Genomic DNA, 16,861 nt, shown 5'->3' on the forward strand with positions numbered 1-16,861 from the left:
CCCACCTAGCGGCAGCGGCTGTACTCTTCACAGACGACGGTTGCGCCCATGTAGACACAAACACACTCGCACATACACACAAATGCCCTAAACCCAGGATTCACTCGGAGAGCTCCTGCGCACAGCCGAAGTCAATCACGGCTTGTTAAGAGGGAAACGCGGAGACGCGATGGCAACGTGCGCCCTACTGCGCACCGCGCTATCGCAGCTTGCGGGAAAAGACGGCGCGGCTAACACGCAAGGTATTCGAGGCACGTCTGTCGCACGATGAACCATTACAAACGTGCTTTATGACAAAAAAAAAAAAAAAAAAAAAAAAAACTCACACGCGGCGTTGCATAGCATGAAACTAAACCTAGGTCCGCGATTTCCCAGTGTCCCGAAGGCGCGCACACGCCGCCAGTAGCTCCAATATCACTCCACAGGAAACGCTGATACAGAGTAGAAAATCCAAAATCCGCCGGCGGTCACTTTGGCCACAAGTCAACTTAGAAACTTCCCAAGTGGGAGCGACGCACAGAAGCAAAATAAAAGAGAGAGAGAGAGTAAAAAAAAAAACAAAAAAAAAAAACGGCCACTCCTTGTCTCAGCATTTTCCTCTATTCTTCGTTTACTCTTTCTCCACAGTCCACCACAACGTGATCATCGACGTGCGCCTGAGAGGTTCGGGAATGAAGTAAAGTGGTACGAACACGCACAGATTAAAGCAAAAACAAAACAACAGAAAGGAAGCCCAGAAGATGCGCCGCGACGAACAGGAAACCGCCGCTAACGATGGTGGCAAGCAGATCTGTCGATAGAAGCGCGCGCGCGCGCTCACTCGCTCGATCTGGCGCGCAGACCTCGTATGGCCAGAGGGCGCGCAGGATGACAACACAGTGGGTCCGCCGCATCCATGCCAGCGAGCGACACTGCAGGGCCCGATGAAAGCTCCGGCGCTGGTGAGATAGAGTCAAATCGAGAGGGTACGAAGAGACCGGAGAGCGAAAGCGACAACAAAGAGACAACACACGAGGGTTGTAGGGAGAAACGAGAAAACAAAAATAAACATAAAAAAAATTCGCCATCAAAAGAGCCACTAATATGAGTGCACGAAAATAAAGGAGAAATTTTGGAAAGCTGCAGGAACTAACCATAGATATGAAAGCAAAGAACAAAGCAAATAACAAGAGAGAGAGAGAGAGGGATTCGTCCCGGAGAGGGAGAAAACGAATGGGCGCCTGTATCACAAAGGACCGCAAGCGCCAAAGAGATAATGGAAAGTAGATTAGTGCGCACCGGGCAGTAACCCAGCACAGCGTGTCAAGACAACAGTAGCGCGCAGCGGGGCGGAGTCACATATATAAGAGCTATAGAGACGCAGCTGCGAATGGCTGCTTGTCGGGGCAGCTCGGCGTTGGTGGTAAGGTGCGCGGGGAAGGGATGCCAGCAAATAGCGACGGGGCGGAGAAGGAAGCGAAGGGCTTGCCCCGTTCATCTCCGCTCCCCGGCGCACGCTCATTTTTTCCCTCTCATTAGCCCCCGCGGAAGAAATCAACTGGCAAGACGAACGACGGCGCGCGCGCGCTAATAGCGGCAACTACCTCGCCTCCACGGACGAAACAGCCGAGAAATCGCCGCGATACGGGGGCAAGTGCGGATTGCGCTGGGGCCAGGCTTGGCCGAGCGCGGCGGGAACGCGTGCGCCACTGAGCGAGCTTGCCCGCTCAGCTTAGCGAGCAGAAATTGCGGGCCAGCCGGCGATCCAGTTGTCCAGAGGAAAGGGGGAAAGTAGCGCCACCTTAATCATCGCGCTCAGTGAACGCAATGATAGCGGCGAGACGCGAACATCTCGCGTCCGACGAGAAAGATTGTCCGCTCTGTTTCGAGAATCACTCCACCTCCAAAATTTTCTCTTTGTGCAAAAAGATAATAAATAAAAATAAAAAAATTACAAAATTAGAGAGATAGAAAGCGAGAAAGGAACTGAAAAGAATACCTCGCGGATGTTTAGCTTTTAAGTGCTGACGCAGCTTTCTAACCTTGTCAAAATCAGCAAACCAATATTGGGAAATGAGGGGATTATTATGAAGTACATACAAACGGAGCCAACAGTCATTTATACCAAGGAAAGCATAGAATTTTTTTTGTCAATGTCAAATAATGACGTAATCATAGAGATAATTTATAAGAAAGCATAAAACTGGAGTTCAAATGCAGATCAGGGAGAGTGAGGTGAGATTACGCCCAGTGACGTAACCAACATGAGTGTTCGTAATCCGTCAATACTATCGTCGATCGCTCCAGAGCGCTCGCCGGCAACTCAAGATGACACTATTTTGGCCTAGATATCCGCGTATGATTTTTGTTTTCTTTGTTACTTTTGGCGTTGTCCGTCATGATCACACGAGCGTTATTCGAAGTCTTCGATTCAGTTACTTTATTTCCCGTTCTCGTTCTCTCGATCTTAGTTTCGTCTTCTCCTCCCACTCGCTTGTTCCTTCTCCGACGTAACCAGCGCCAACTGCGTCGCAAGAAACATTGGCCGCTGCCCTAGAGGAGTCCAAAGAATATGCAGGGAATGGAAACCAAGTATAATCACATTCGCGACACGGACTCAACAACGGTGGACAGCGTGACAAGAGGAAATGCGGCAGACGCGCCGTCGGCCGAGAATAACCGAAAACTGCGGTCAGAATTTCCCCACTGAAATGTATGCGCCGGGGAGGAAGCACTGCACGAACCCACAAGTGCGCAGATTGCGAGAGATACAGAGACCGCAGACACCGTCCTGCAGAGAGGTAGTACGAGTGGAGAAAAATGTAAATATCATTGGAAAAAGACGGAGCCGTCCACCTCATGGGCATTTGATGCGCGGGGGCATCTGGGGATGACAACGAAAGTTAGCTACCACGCAACGTCAACGTTGCCAAGGGATATGTTTTGAGACCACGGCACACCGCGAAAGAGACCCGTGCCGCGTGTGCGCAGGACTACCCCCGCGAAAGATAAGAAAAAAAAAAAAAAGAACTAAACGCACTGACGAATCGACTTCGACGAGAAAAAAGAAACGAGAAACCATTCTTCTCCTCCACGATTCTCCTTCCCTCTACGTGTCTTGTCCACTGCTTTGCCTGGTCCTTTATTCTTTTTTTTTTTTTTCTGCGACATTCTTATCCCATTTTTGTCTTTATTTTTTACCTTTTTGCTCCCCGTCCTCTCCAGCGTCCTCCGGTCGCGCCTCGTCGCCTCTGAGCACATCTCATTTCGCTCTCCTTTATCTACGCGATCTAGGTGTCCGCTGGGACGGTGTCCGTGTTCGACTGCTCTCTTCTTCGCGATTCGAGGCCCCGCGCCTTCATTCCCCCTACTCTCTCGCTCTTTATTTCTTTCCCGCTCTCTCCCCTTCTCTTCGTCGTTCGTGCTTCTTGGTAAACGAGTTTTCTGGAACGCTCGAGCCCGTGGTGCGCAGAGTATTTGCTTTACAAACGAGCCGGCCGCCAGAGTCGTCCGAGCGCCGAGAAATTCATTGTCCGCGCGTCGGCTCGCCGTCGCATCCAGAGACGGCCGGAGGTGGGCTGCCGCTGGAAATTCGCGGCAAGAGAGAGCCGTACGGAGGAGGAGGACGCCGCCGCGGATTTGCCACGCGACCATTTATATTTTCTTGTTGCTTTTTTTTTATTTATTTAACACCTCGAAGGACGAATCGCGCGAGGAGCGTCATTTGCCTCTTTATAGCCGATCCGGGAAAGGAGCACTAAGTTGAAAAAAAAAAAAAAAGCGCTGCAGCAATCTTCGAAAGAGAAAGTAACTCGATAAATTAATTGGGGGAGGGAGGACCGGTACAGGTACGCCTTTCAACAATGAAATTGGCACCCCAGGCTGTTGCCAAGGGCAATCAGAGTTGTTCTCCACTTCGCGATTAGCAAATTACTGGCTGAGATTCTTTCGTGAGCTTTTGAAAAGGGCAGGGATTCCGCGAAACGTTTCTCACGGCGTTAGATAATACTGAAAGCAAATGCCCCAAGAAATATTGACGCGTGCGCTCTAAGGATGTCCCAGCCTCTTTTTATCACTGTCTTTCGCATTCGGCGATATCTGCCAAACGCGAATAAAGGCTCCCCAGAAGCCCTAACCAAGTGCCCGAACATGTAATCAGTGGAAAATAGATCCAGAAAAGTTGCACAAGTGATGAAAAATGGTTTTTAACATTAACATCAATTAATGGTTTCAGCATTAACATTTAGCATTAATGGTTTCCTGGGCCTTTGTCACGCTGATTGTACAGCTTTTAGCTTAGGTGACCATCCAGATTCTAGCTGGAAAATAAAATTTGATTTGATTTTTTAATTTTGATTTGAACTACCGCAGATTAGAACTTGGGCTCCGCTCCCCTTAAAAAAGCAAAATGTAGCTAGCTATACGCGTATTGTCCTGCTTGCTTTATATTTACTCGATTGCAATGATAATAAAGCAATAACGCTTGTCACATACCTTCAGATGCAATCATTGTCTCAGTGCGCATGATTGAACCGTGCTTGACCAAGACGCCGCTGATACCGTAAGTTTGGCCAAGGCTGAACTCTCGAAAGCCCGGCACCAAAGCACTTTCAGCGCACGTCGGGACTCGAAACACCGTGATAGCCCGCTTGAGCAGAACCACAGACGACACGAACGAGTCTCGCGTGAGAGGGCAGAGCGAGTGAATGTTTTATGCGCGGGAACCGCGAAAGTGGTTCCAGTGTACCCTGGCCGGCACTGCCTTTGACAAACCCGCGGGCTGGCAGGGACGGAACAGAAGAGGTCCGAAGGGGAGAGAAGCGGGCAGAGGTGGTTCGCGCCCATACAAAGAGAAATCGCGAAAGTGCGCTTTAGAGGGCCGACCGCATCAATATTGAGGGGACTCCAATAAGGATGTGAATCAAACATGCAATAATCGAGCACGGCTACAACGTCAATAAACGGGATGCTTCAAGGATGCTTACATGTTAGCTTTTCTTCTACGAAAACAAGAGGCACCAACGTAATATGCAATTAATGAACAAAAAAAAAACATTTAAAAACTATCTTGTCAACAAACGAAACCATGTAGACGCATTCAATCTGCTTTTTGTTCATCACAATTATTTGTGCAGTCAGAGAGGGCAGAATAATTGCTGATAGTTATTATTCTGCCCTTCGTTTCACACACTTGCTTCGCACGATAGCCCACGTAGTTGTTGTGTTTTTATTAAAATACAAAGAGATTTGAAAGAGTGAGCGATGCCAACGCGAGCACAGTCGCATCTTATCGACTGATCATCCTCAGAGGTCGTTTCCCAGCCGCGTACCCCACTTGAAAAAAGAACGGCAATGTCGCTTCACTGCAAGCTGTCTCATATTGCGAGAAAGCAGCCACGTGAAGCTGCAGGGTGCTCCGAAATAAATCTCGCACACATTTTGTAATATATGCATAGTTACTCTTACACACAGTTACACGCAATTCTGTACAATATCTTTCGCACAACTGTGTTGAAAAACAAAATAATAAAAATATTTTTATTTTTTATTTTCCAAAATATTTCAAAAGATTTTATATTTTTCAAAATTATTTAACATACGCCGGTATACCTACGGCTGAACGTCGTGAATACAGGGCGCAGTAGGCAGAAGCGGCCAGATACGCGGTCGATGTTATTCACATCAAAGAGACAGAGCAGACCGAGGAAGCGAATCTGTAATAGTATTTTCCTCCTCCTCCTATGGTACTTTGTGTTGCGTTACGTTGCGCTACTTTGCATAAAACTGCGCTACCTTATGTTCTGTAATTTGGGCATAACACCCGAGGCTGCAGAAAGACAAATGCTGTGATAGCGCAAAAAAAAAATAATAATAATAATATAAACATGAAGCGTTTCAGCCTGCATCCTGCAGTAAAAGGGGCATGCTGCAGGTAGACAATCAGGTACGCAATACTGAATCGTTCCGGATTAATTTCGGCCAACTATGGGTCTTCACTGTGCACTGATAATGCAAGCACATTGGCGTCTTTTGCCTTTTTTTTTTTTTTATCTCGTTGAGATGCCGCCACCAAGGCACCTCGACTCAAGAAACTAATACAGAAGCCGGTAAGCCACTGCGACTTTTCCATAAATAAACAGGGTGTTTTTTCAGCTAACTTGAAGTATGGCTTCAAGAGAGAGAAAAAAAAAAAGAAAGAAGAAGAAATGTCAACGCGCTTTGAGAAGGCACGACTAGTGCAGAGTTATAGGCAGCTGCACTAGCCAGGTCATCATGTATTTTGAATGTGCACAATATTTCCTAATTATTAAAAATAATTTTGTTAATTCTTTATCTCTTACTTTAAAGCAAAACTGCAGACGTTACATTTAAACATGTTGATGAATGCAAACTGAGCCTGTTTTCTTTGAACGCATCTGACCAAACAATAAATCCCACCAGATTAAAAAGAAAGAAATTGTTACCCGCCTATGTGCTCCCGCTCACGGTGTAAGCCATCAAAAAAAAAAAAAAAAAAAAAAAAAAAAAAAAAAAAAAAAAAAAAATAAGCGGGCAGCTTTGTCGTACTGCATGCATTATATAAATGAGCAAATAAAAAATGTGGCTACGTATATGGATGAAATGTGTTCATACAAGGCCGCAATGGAGAAACCGACCGCTGGTCAGAGCCATGGTTCAGCAAGCGCGCTTCGTTTTAGCTAGAATCTTGGTTTCAGCTTGGTAGTCTTTGCACAGTGAAACGGTAGTAATCGAGGAAGACAGAGAGAGAGAGAGAGAGGGGGGGGGGGGGGGGGGGAGGCTTTCGGTGCAAGAGAACGAAGACCGAACGAAAGCCGAACAGGTCTGGCACTGAAACTACAGCTATCGATGCAGCTGGCACTGCTCACTATTACAGCTTTTGCGTTGATCATTTTACCTGTTCCCTTTTTTTTACCATCCGGTTTAAAATTCTTGATGTGCACGTGGAATACCGTAGTTTGGGTTTATCAAATGATGAAGTATCGTTTGGTCACTGGTATGCCTCGACTGCTTTCTGCAATTCACTTTTGTTTCCTTATTGTCACGTACTACGTAAGTCCAAGGCTGTCATATAAACGCTGCTCTTCGCTCACAGTAAATTGTTGCATGTCCAGTGCCTGTACCGTATTTCTTTTGTATCTCGTCCTCGCATTTTTGTAGTGCTTCCCCTCACTATATATCCTTTGTTTTACAAGATCACGAACCTGCACTCTGTTACGCGTTAAAACTAATCAAAGGTTCTCGGTCTTTACGAAGTACCATGATCGTTTCAAAGCAAAGTGACCAGTGCCTACTTTAGAGGAATTGCTGTCCCCTGTGGCCGTTTTATTCATCGAGACTGTGCGACCGAGTTCTTTAAACTCGGTTGTGCGTTGATGGGCCTATAGCGTCGGAACGCGCGAGCGCATAGTCACACGGCCTTTTTTGAATGCAGAAAAGCAACCATGCTTCGTTGATTTTGAAGAAAACGACATAAGTGGGCATTTTAGAGTCCAGCTCCTTGGCGCCCGTTCCTGCGTTTCGCGTCGTCGTCGCCTTTGTCCCTCGTAACCAGCTCCGCAGCAGGGGCAGCGCGCGTTCCTGTCGCCACCGTTCGCCGCTGCGTGTACCCCCCTCCCCCCTCCCCTTTTCCTGCGTGGCAGTGACAGTGTTCTCCGGTTGCCGAAGCACCGGCTCGGCATCAGCGGATCACGGTGCATGCATACCGATCCGAAACGCAGAGCCACGTTGACTTGACTCGCTAGTGGCGCCAGTGGCATCGGTCAGTTGCTGCTATCTCTTCGCCGCGCAACGTTCCTATGGGCCCATGTGCTGCCTACCACGACCTCCCGATAACATAATTGCTCTCTTCACTCCCCCTCCAATGCCACTCCTGTGCGGCAGCAATCAGAGCACCGGATCGGTGGCGGCGGATCTGGATATGGGCACCGCCCGAGCCGTAACGCATAGCCGCCGCCGTTCGCAACCGCGAACCGCCTGCCTAAAAGTTGTCTGTAATAGTACATATACATGCCTTGCTCGAATTATTGCCTCAATCTATCGAAAAGCTGAAACAGCTGATGAGCTGCGCTCAAATTTCGCATTAGAAAATACCTTAATCGTCGGCAATTTTCTCCAACATGCGCTTCTACTTTTACAAAATTCTGAAATCAACAATAAAACCTTCGTTAATATAGCACTGTCAATAAGCAAAGCAGCACCATTCAAAATACTCTTACGTGGCGATCTGCCCAAGGCACAAATGTGATGGTTAGATGAGGATGAGATGACTTACTGGCTGCTGGCACAGCGCGATCGCTTCGTCCCGCGCCACTGCCAACTTGTCATCTTTTGGTCTGTCAATATATGTATGTACATGCTAACCTGGTTACAACAGCTGTCTGCAACTCCACAGGAGTCAAAATTTTGCTGAACGCATCGTCGTTTTGTTTTAATGTTTGGCACAAATTAGCTGGAACACCTAGTATAAATGGGAGGTCGGCCTATTTTACGCCTAGCTAGGTGCATTTAACCTCGAGTTCAAGCGGTGCGCGTATCCGGAAAAATTGCGGTTGCGCCTTTCACCTCAACAGGTGAGGGTAGCACACGTGACCTACCGGTCCCCCTCCATCTGTGGTGCGTTGGACACTGCGTTCTGAAAGTGAGTGCGAGCTAACTTACCCTCTGCTCGCGGATCTGAGCCTCGAGTGCCTCGAGCGAGTGCGGGGGTCCCGCGGCGGCCTGCCGGTCCAGACGGGCCTCCATGCGGCTCAGCCATGCCTCCAGTTCGCGTCGCCGGTCGTCCAGGCTGCGGCCGGCGTCCGAGGCGAGCCCTTCGAGCTGGCGACGCCGCTGAAGCGCCACCGATTCGCTCCGGTCCCATTCCTCGCGAAGGTTGGCCACTGCGCATGGGAGACAGACTTTGTCGTCAGGAACGATGCAGAAACCGGCGTGAAAAAATAAAGATAAAGAAGGAGCCTCTAGCATTCTTTTTCATACTGATGAAATGGGAAGATATGGCAAAAAATGGAAGAAGTCAAATTTATAGTGCGCGATATGCATACCGCGAAAGGAAACAGTGATGGGAATGAAGCAGTCCGGGAATAGCTACATCTTCCATGTCGGCGGGATAATACTCTAAATGGTTGATTGTAGCCCCGCCCTGTTGATATATTAATTTCGAGTCGAAGTTGACATGAAATGTTAAAGAGGGAAATAACATGGCTGATACTCAACAAACCGTTATTTTTCGGGAGATATGCAAAAACTTCAAAGGACCATTTCAGATTCTGAACACAAATAACCAATGACCTCTCTCTGAACAAGCACTTATTTGTGCAAAACTGAAGCAGCAGACGTAACACGCCTACTACAGTCCAACATGGTAATCAACAAAACATGGTAATCAAATACTTGTAAAAAGAGATAGCGGACGTACCACACCCACGTAGAATAAAGAAAAAAAAAATATTTCGTGCTTGTTCAGAGCAAACAGCAAGCTGTGAAATAATAACAACAAAAGAAGGAACTGAACTATTCAATCAAACAACAAGCAGTGCTCAGAGAGCAAAATGAAGCTTGGAATCAGCTGTTGAACAGTCTTCCCGAGGATAAGTGCATGTTGCTTACTTCGTTCCTGAAAACTGAATTTTAACAACTGAAGCAAACAAACAGCGCTGTCGACGTAAAGCGTGGGCTTGAAATGCAACACAACACGTGAAAAAAAATATTATAACAGCTCCTAAGCCCAACGTAGGTGTTCAGTGCTACACTCCAGAAAGAAACGAGGAGAGAGAAGCCCGCAGGTACAAAATGCAGGTGGAAATTCACGTTCACGAAATAATGCTCTGTGGCTAAACGTAGTGCATCACGAAAGCTCGGGTTACACGTAGTAAAGCTGTGTAATTGTCGTCCATCGTTCATCTGAAGAACGAACGCTTCTCATTCTCTTTTGTAATGACGTCATCTGTAGCTACTGCGCATGCGCAAGGCGCACAGCCAGCCTGAGGAGCCGGCGCAACTCTAACGTCACGCACGTCGCATCTAGCTACTGCGCAACGCGCGCAGCGAGGCTGAGGAGTCAGCGGCGGCCCAAGCGGTGCACTGTTTGTTCGGCCTCTGACGTCACGCGCGGAGCAACTGTTTCCCGGCGCATTCGTAGTAGCAGCTCCGAGTCCGCATGGCGACCTTGGCTTTAAATGACACATTGAAGCCTCCGTTTCTAAAAGAAAGCGACCTTCGGCGTCACATTCGACACGTACAGCAAGCTAGCAGGTGGAATGAGTTATGCAGCGGGTACTGACCACTCGACGCAAGACACATTATTAAGATTATTTGACTCGACACGAAGAAGCACAAGAGAAATGGAACAGGCTGATAACTGTTCCCAGCAGACACACAACGGCTGCTCGCTTGAGAAAAGAGGGAAGAGGTAAGATGTACAAAGAGAGGAGAAAGACACATAAGTCAAGCGGCACAGTCACGACACGAATAATGTCAACAAGAAAGGCAAGCCTAAAAAGCAAAATGAGGCGGTAAATCGTCGAACCCCGGTGGTACGAACGATGGGATGAACCAGAAGACCGACAAGAACAATTTAGAGTGGAAACAAGCTGCAACATAGCGTTCTAATAATCGTCGCAGAAGAGCTGTCAAAGGAGACGATGCTAATGACGTTGCGAACCCTTCCGCGCAGTATACGAGCAGCGGCACGCATTTGCCCCTCTTAGCCCCGATCTCGAATTCGGCGCGGCACAACAGCCTCAGGCAACTACTAGCGCTCCACCACCCTTTCAGCGGAATAATCGAGGAAGGCGAGTTTTGAGCCAGACATCGTCTCGGGCATCTTGACCTCAGCCGGCTAGCGGATCGAGGGTTCATTAAGGCTTTCAGCGGGCCGAGCTCTGCTGCGAGTACGACAACAACGACAATGAACAGTCACTGCCACTCGAGCGCAGCGCAGGGAGGGCGCGGCGGACTACCGCGCGCATGCGAAAGCGCGCGATCTCTTAAGTCCATCGCAAACACGCCAAGTGCGGTGGACTCCCCTAATGCACACACCATCCATGTCGCCGCGCAGTTCCGTGCAGTAACGCTATCCGCAAGCAGGGCAACGTTCGCCGCATCCTTCCGAAAGCTTTTTAAAAGACGCGCGCGATTCGGTGAATCGAGTTCAACAGCCTCGAGAAATCGATCCCGCACACAAGTTCCTCGGAGGCGAATATTATTCCAGGAATGGTCACTTCGTGGAAAACGTGTACTGGCACGACGGTCGGTCCAGCGCTTTCAGCTTGCTAATGATTAGGCCAGTAGAGCGAATGCAACCTCCGCTGCGCTGCGATGAAGCCCTTATCCCGCTCCGCGAACCGGGCCAGCTTATTGCCCGTGCGCCTTGTTAACGAACGATGGAGCGAGTGAGAGAAGGGAAATTCTTCGAGGCAGGGGGCCTAACAAACCTCATCCGCGCGTCATCAGAGTTTAAGCCAATCGTTTCCGGGTCAGCAGCTCGCGATTTCCGGCTCGAGCACGCGGACTAGTCGAACTCCGAGAGCGCGGACGAGATTATATTAACGCCGTTACTGTGGGGCAGTAAATTTCAGTCCACCACGGCCGCATACGAAGTCATGGGCTTTTAAAGCCGCTGTCGTAAAGACCTATGCTAAACAAATCTGGTTGGGAGCCCTATAGTACAGAGAGCGAGAGCGAAAAATCGCACGCACAAAATAAGTCCGTGAGGTCGCTAGCCAACACTGCGTGTAAAGGCAGATGGATCATATCGACGCCGTCAAGCTATACATGGTTATCTGAATGAATCGTTATATTTTGGCGACCTTGGAATAATGGCTTTGTATTCAGCGAAGCGGCACGTTCTGAATACCGCCCCATCAAAATGTGGCGCCGGAGACCGGGGGTCTAACCGGCTACCTGGTGCCTAGACGCCTTGGACCTCGAGTCGCCGCGGGCCGGTAAAGACTAGCCGGTGCTCAAAATCCAAGCGGGTGACAACGTGGCGCGACTAATTTCGCACCCAAAAGCGAATATAAAACAAACCTAAAATGCCTAGAAAACTTCGTGCCGGCAGAAATGTGCGTGCAAGCGTGTGCCAAGAATAATGACGACACAAAGACACGCGCGAGATTAAATCCTTTAATTATGCCCCTAATTACTTAGTCGCTTCGGAGAACGCTCCATGCCGTTCCTCTCCAGGATGCAAGAAGAGAGAGAGAGAGAGAGGGGGGGGGGGGGGGGCGATCCGAGGAATCTGACCAGCCCGCCAGGGCCGGTCAAAGTGGTAGCGACTCGCAAGAGCAGCAGAAGCCCCTATGCTAATCTATACAGGAGGAAGACAGAGTGCCGTCGGCGCCTGTCCCCAAGAGCATGCCGATCGGATGACCTTAAGGGCGAAGACGGAAGAAGAGACGCTCAGGAAAAAAAAAAAAAAAAAAAAATGTGACACAAAGTGCAAGCGTTCGATAAAGGATGGTGTCTCTAGGAGAATGCTAGCGGCGAGTGCGTGCTCGCTGGGTTATGCTTATCCATTGTTAGCCTTTTGCTTTATTTACAAATCGATGTTTACCCCTTCTTTTTCTTTTTTCTTTTTTGCAATATTCCACCCCGGCAGAATTTCACAGGAATGCGTTAAAATGGGCTCGAGTACAAACTCGGTTATCTCTTTCAGACGCGGTACATGACCCCCCTCCCACAGGGTCACTCACCCGCCAGCACTGTAGGAGGACGGGGTTGTTGTTAGGGATAATTTGATTTGCCACCAGAGAAGCGAAGGCGGAAGACCCCGAATATCCGATTCAAAAGATAAATGTTCCCTCACTCTTTCCATCTGCCTCGATTAGCCCTTTTATGCTGTAAAACACAAGATTGTTTCTGCATTTTCCTTCTCACTAACGCTGGGATAACCATACTCAAGCAACGAATTGATTCGTCACCCCCACCCACTCCAAGAAAAAAAAAATTAAGATTAAGTAAACTTGAACGCACGAAACTGTCCTCTCTTTGAGCTCTTCGGCGTAAGAGAAGGCAAGTTGACCTGCGAGACATTGCCAGAGTTTTGACTCGATGGCCTTTACTATTATGACATGGACGCGTATTTTAGACAAGTTAAATTACATGATTACAGTAGTGAGGACGCTGAATAAAGAGCTTGGTTTGGTTTCGTTTGTGAGGTTTAACGTCTCAAAGCAACTCAGGCTATGAGAGACGCCGTAGTGGAGGACTCCGGGAATTTCGACCACCTGGGGTTCTTTAACGTGCACTGACATCGCACAGTACACGGGCGCCTTGCTTTCCGAGGCCGGGATTACATTAAAACGATGCTTTTCTCTGTGAGTGTGTGAATTCTCGGTTACTGCGCATGTCACCCTGCCGTTCGGTGTGGGCGCTCGCATTATTCATGTATTATTATCTTTGCAGTGTGTACCATGTGTGATCGCGTCTTTCACTTGAGCTCTGAAGCGTGCCTTTCATGATTGGTTCACAGGAATGGAAAGGCGCAGTATCTGTCATACTAGTTTCTGTGGGAGCCTGATCCGCGCCGTAAGGGAAGGAAGGCAGCTAGATGGGAGTGAAAGTGGAGCTGCTTATGTGATTTGGACAGCAAAGCTATGTTCAAACACTTGACGCCGCACGTGCTTGCTTTGGCCTTTGACAGTAGTAAAGAAACGTGCGGGCTCGACCACGCTTGATGCTCGCCAGTTTCCGCTTGTGCTAGTCGCCTATCATCCGGCCTGCGTGTGCATTGGATGGCATAGCTGCTATGTACTCGTCCACGGAAGCTGTGGTCAGATAAAGGAGAACAACAAAGTTTTAATCAAGCTTGTGCTTTTATATATGTTACAAACAAATCACGATGCTCATCATGCGTGCAGCGCCAGCCCTCGTGTATCGATCTGATTCGTCGATCGGAACTGAGTGGGTACGTGAGCATGGTGCATCTCGACCCAACTTGAAACTGCACTCAAGATCGTTAGCGATCGCGATCCGAAGTGCCCATGTGACAACGTTAAAATATTGCTCGTATAATCAGGTTCGAGCCATGCTTAACCCCCCCCCCCCCCCTCCCCCCCCTCTTCCACTTCCCACTCTTGTTACTGTGATTTTCATTATTACATACAGCGCTCCGGGAAACAAAGGCAGCGAATGCGAACAAAACAGCGCCAAAGCCGGACTGACAGACCCTATGTTCATGGCGGCCAAGAGCAAAGAACGCTTCCTGTCGAATTTCTCGCTTGGCGTGTGTGAGAATGCAGAAGTGGTTCGAGGCGAAATTAAGAGGAATGCGGGAGCACTGCTCAGAAACAAACTCTGGGTCGGCTGCGTGAATGGCGCAAGCGCGTGGCGAAGCGGCAGACAAAAATCAGGGGCTCGGGAAAAGGCAGTCCGGCGCGGCTCGAGGTGGCGAAACAAGCTCGAGCCCCCAGCGGCGCACTTCTCCTCTGGCCCCCGAGACAAACGACACCTCGTTATTTCAAATGCGAGGAGCATGCGAAGAACGCCAAGAACCAGGAGGGGGAGGAAGGCCGAGGGCCCTCGACAGCCGGAGAGAAACGAGAAAATGAAGGGGTTTCGCGCGCAAAGCCAGAGAGCGCGGGCGGGCATGAGCCAGGGGCTCCCGTAGGCAAGGAGGCGCAAAAAATAACAGAAGCGCGAAGAAAGAAAGAAAGAAAGAAAGAAAGAAAGAAAGAAAGAAAGAAAGAAAGAAAGAAAGAAAGAAAGAAAGAAAGAAAGAAAGAAAGAAAGAAAGAAAGAAAGAAAGAAAGAAAGAAAGAAAGAAAGAAAGAAAGAAAGAAAGATCTGCGCGCCCATGTCTTGAGAAAACAGAGAGTGGAAAATACCACCTCTCGCTCAGCTCGTGGCAAGGAGGGCTCACGGAATATGGGGACTGCGGAGCGAAGGCGAGTAGAAAGGTTGACTCAAACAGAAAAAACAAGAAACAGAAAAAAAAAAAACGAACGAACGAACGTATATAACAAAGCTGAGCCACAGCGAAGGAGGCCGGTCTCCATAACGCATCCGAGTAGCAAATAACGGTGCTTTCACCTTCCGAAGCAAGCTATATATATATATATATATATATATATATATATATATATATATATATATATATATATATGTATATATATATATATATAAAGCGAAGTGAACAGTTGGTATAGTATAAAGACGTGCGGTCATGGTTATCGCCTGTTTTGCTTCGCAAATGTTGGAGGCTGGCAATGAAACCGGACCATTCTGTCCACGAATGAGGGGCTACTCCTAAACGTTTCAATGAGCCCCACAAGCAAAGCGACTACACGCACCCAACAGCATGCCCGGGACCTCGACCTTGACGGCTAGTGCATAGGACAATACAGGTAAATGATGAATAATTTAATTTACTTGTGGAATCGAAGGTCGCTGACAATGGCTCACGCAAGCCGGGTCAATCCGTGTAGAAGACTGTGATGGCCTCGTCCAATCCTTAAAGCTTATTGACTCACGCAAGCCGCAAGCAGCGAGCGATTTAAGTGTTCTGAACACTTGGTCACAGATAGAAACACTTACTGCATTCGCTAAAAAAGAAAACAGCGAGTTTCACCATCACTTCGCACAGTTTTTTTTTTTCTGCTCGTGTACAAATAACAGGTAACATTGCGCATCGGAGCTTCTCAATTGCAGAAGTATTCAAAAGTTAGCAATGCAACACCATAAACCAAACGAAGCGGGCAAAAGCTTGCCAAAAAGCTCGGCACTTCACTCCTTGAAAACAGAAGCTCGCAGAAATCGGATGGACACGGTAAAGCAAACAGCAAGGAAGAAAGCTTTCACTATAGGTGGAGACTGTCAAGCGAGGCAAATCCTCGACACGCCTACCGCGCATTTGCCAAACGAAACTGGCACATCAGCGCAAAGCACTGTCATTACCCATTACCAGCTTTCACACCAGTCTCGACTCGCATTGTCGGCACTGAAATGCCGCTCACATTTCTGGCTCATACTGGACATTACGCCGACGCCTAGGAGTGTTTGCCTGGGCTACTCCGTGCGACGATTGCACGGCTCGCCTGGCAGTAACCGCCGGGATGCTGCAACGAAAATGTGTAGCGTCTACGAACAGACATGATCGAAGGCGGCGACAAACAGCACCTGCTATTTAGCGAGGACAACTGGCGCGCGACCAGGACAGAGTGTGCGAGCCCGCTTCATGGCACCGCGCGCGCACGCATACAAGCAGCTCAAGTTCAAACCAATAAAACGGCGCGCACAGGATGTCATTACAGCGTTTCATTTCGTTTCTTACTGTCACCTTCCTTGCGCAAGAGATTTATAATCTTTTTTGTTTTTTAAAGTATCACGCGTGTACTTGCTCAGTGAAAACCTTATACTTGTATAACTTACTTAAAGCTTATCTGTTACTTATTCTGTTTTTTATTCCCGTGTGCCCCACCTCTTACGTAATACCTTCTACCGAGGATCTTTAAGGTATTAAAACGAAAGTTACTGAGAGAGAAAAATAGAGATATCGGAGAGAATGAATTTTCCAAAGAATCAACCGACGGAAAGCAACCTTCCTTTTCTTGAGGCAGCCCAAGGACCTTCGCCCAAGCTTTCATTACACGAGGCGTACACCCGAGCTTTTTACCAAATTTATATCGCACATATTATCCCTGTGTTTCAGCGCTTGAAGAACTCATGCTCTGAAGAAAAAAGGCCTAGACATGCTAATACCGACCTATAGGATTAATTCCTCTGTATTACGACAGTTTTAACAGCACTAAATCTTGGACAAACCCTTCAAGACTTTCGTTTCGACAGCATACGCGGAGTCCGCAAACAAACCGGAGCTCTAGAGCCCACTAATTGGCCTTCATAAAGCGGCGCACTCGGTACT

The 16,861-nt window shown here is 48.3% G+C and overlaps 1 protein-coding gene across 6 annotated transcripts in view; it reads right to left on the reverse strand.

The window, feature by feature from the left end:
* The window catches only part of Dys (Dystrophin), a 517,227-nt gene that overhangs the window by 110,015 nt on the left and 390,351 nt on the right, over positions 1-16,861 (reverse strand). For all 6 annotated transcript variants that reach the window (XM_084587908.1, XM_084587892.1, XM_084587901.1 and 3 more), the window contains one exon: positions 8,659-8,879. In XM_084587908.1, coding sequence (XP_084444034.1) covers positions 8,659-8,879 — 221 coding nt within the window. The remainder of the gene's footprint in view (positions 1-8,658; positions 8,880-16,861) is intronic.

This window comes from Amblyomma maculatum, chromosome 1 (assembly GCF_055883805.1).
Source record: "Amblyomma maculatum isolate TAMU_Amacu chromosome 1, ASM5588380v1, whole genome shotgun sequence".
NCBI lineage: Eukaryota > Metazoa > Arthropoda > Arachnida > Ixodida > Ixodidae > Amblyomma > Amblyomma maculatum.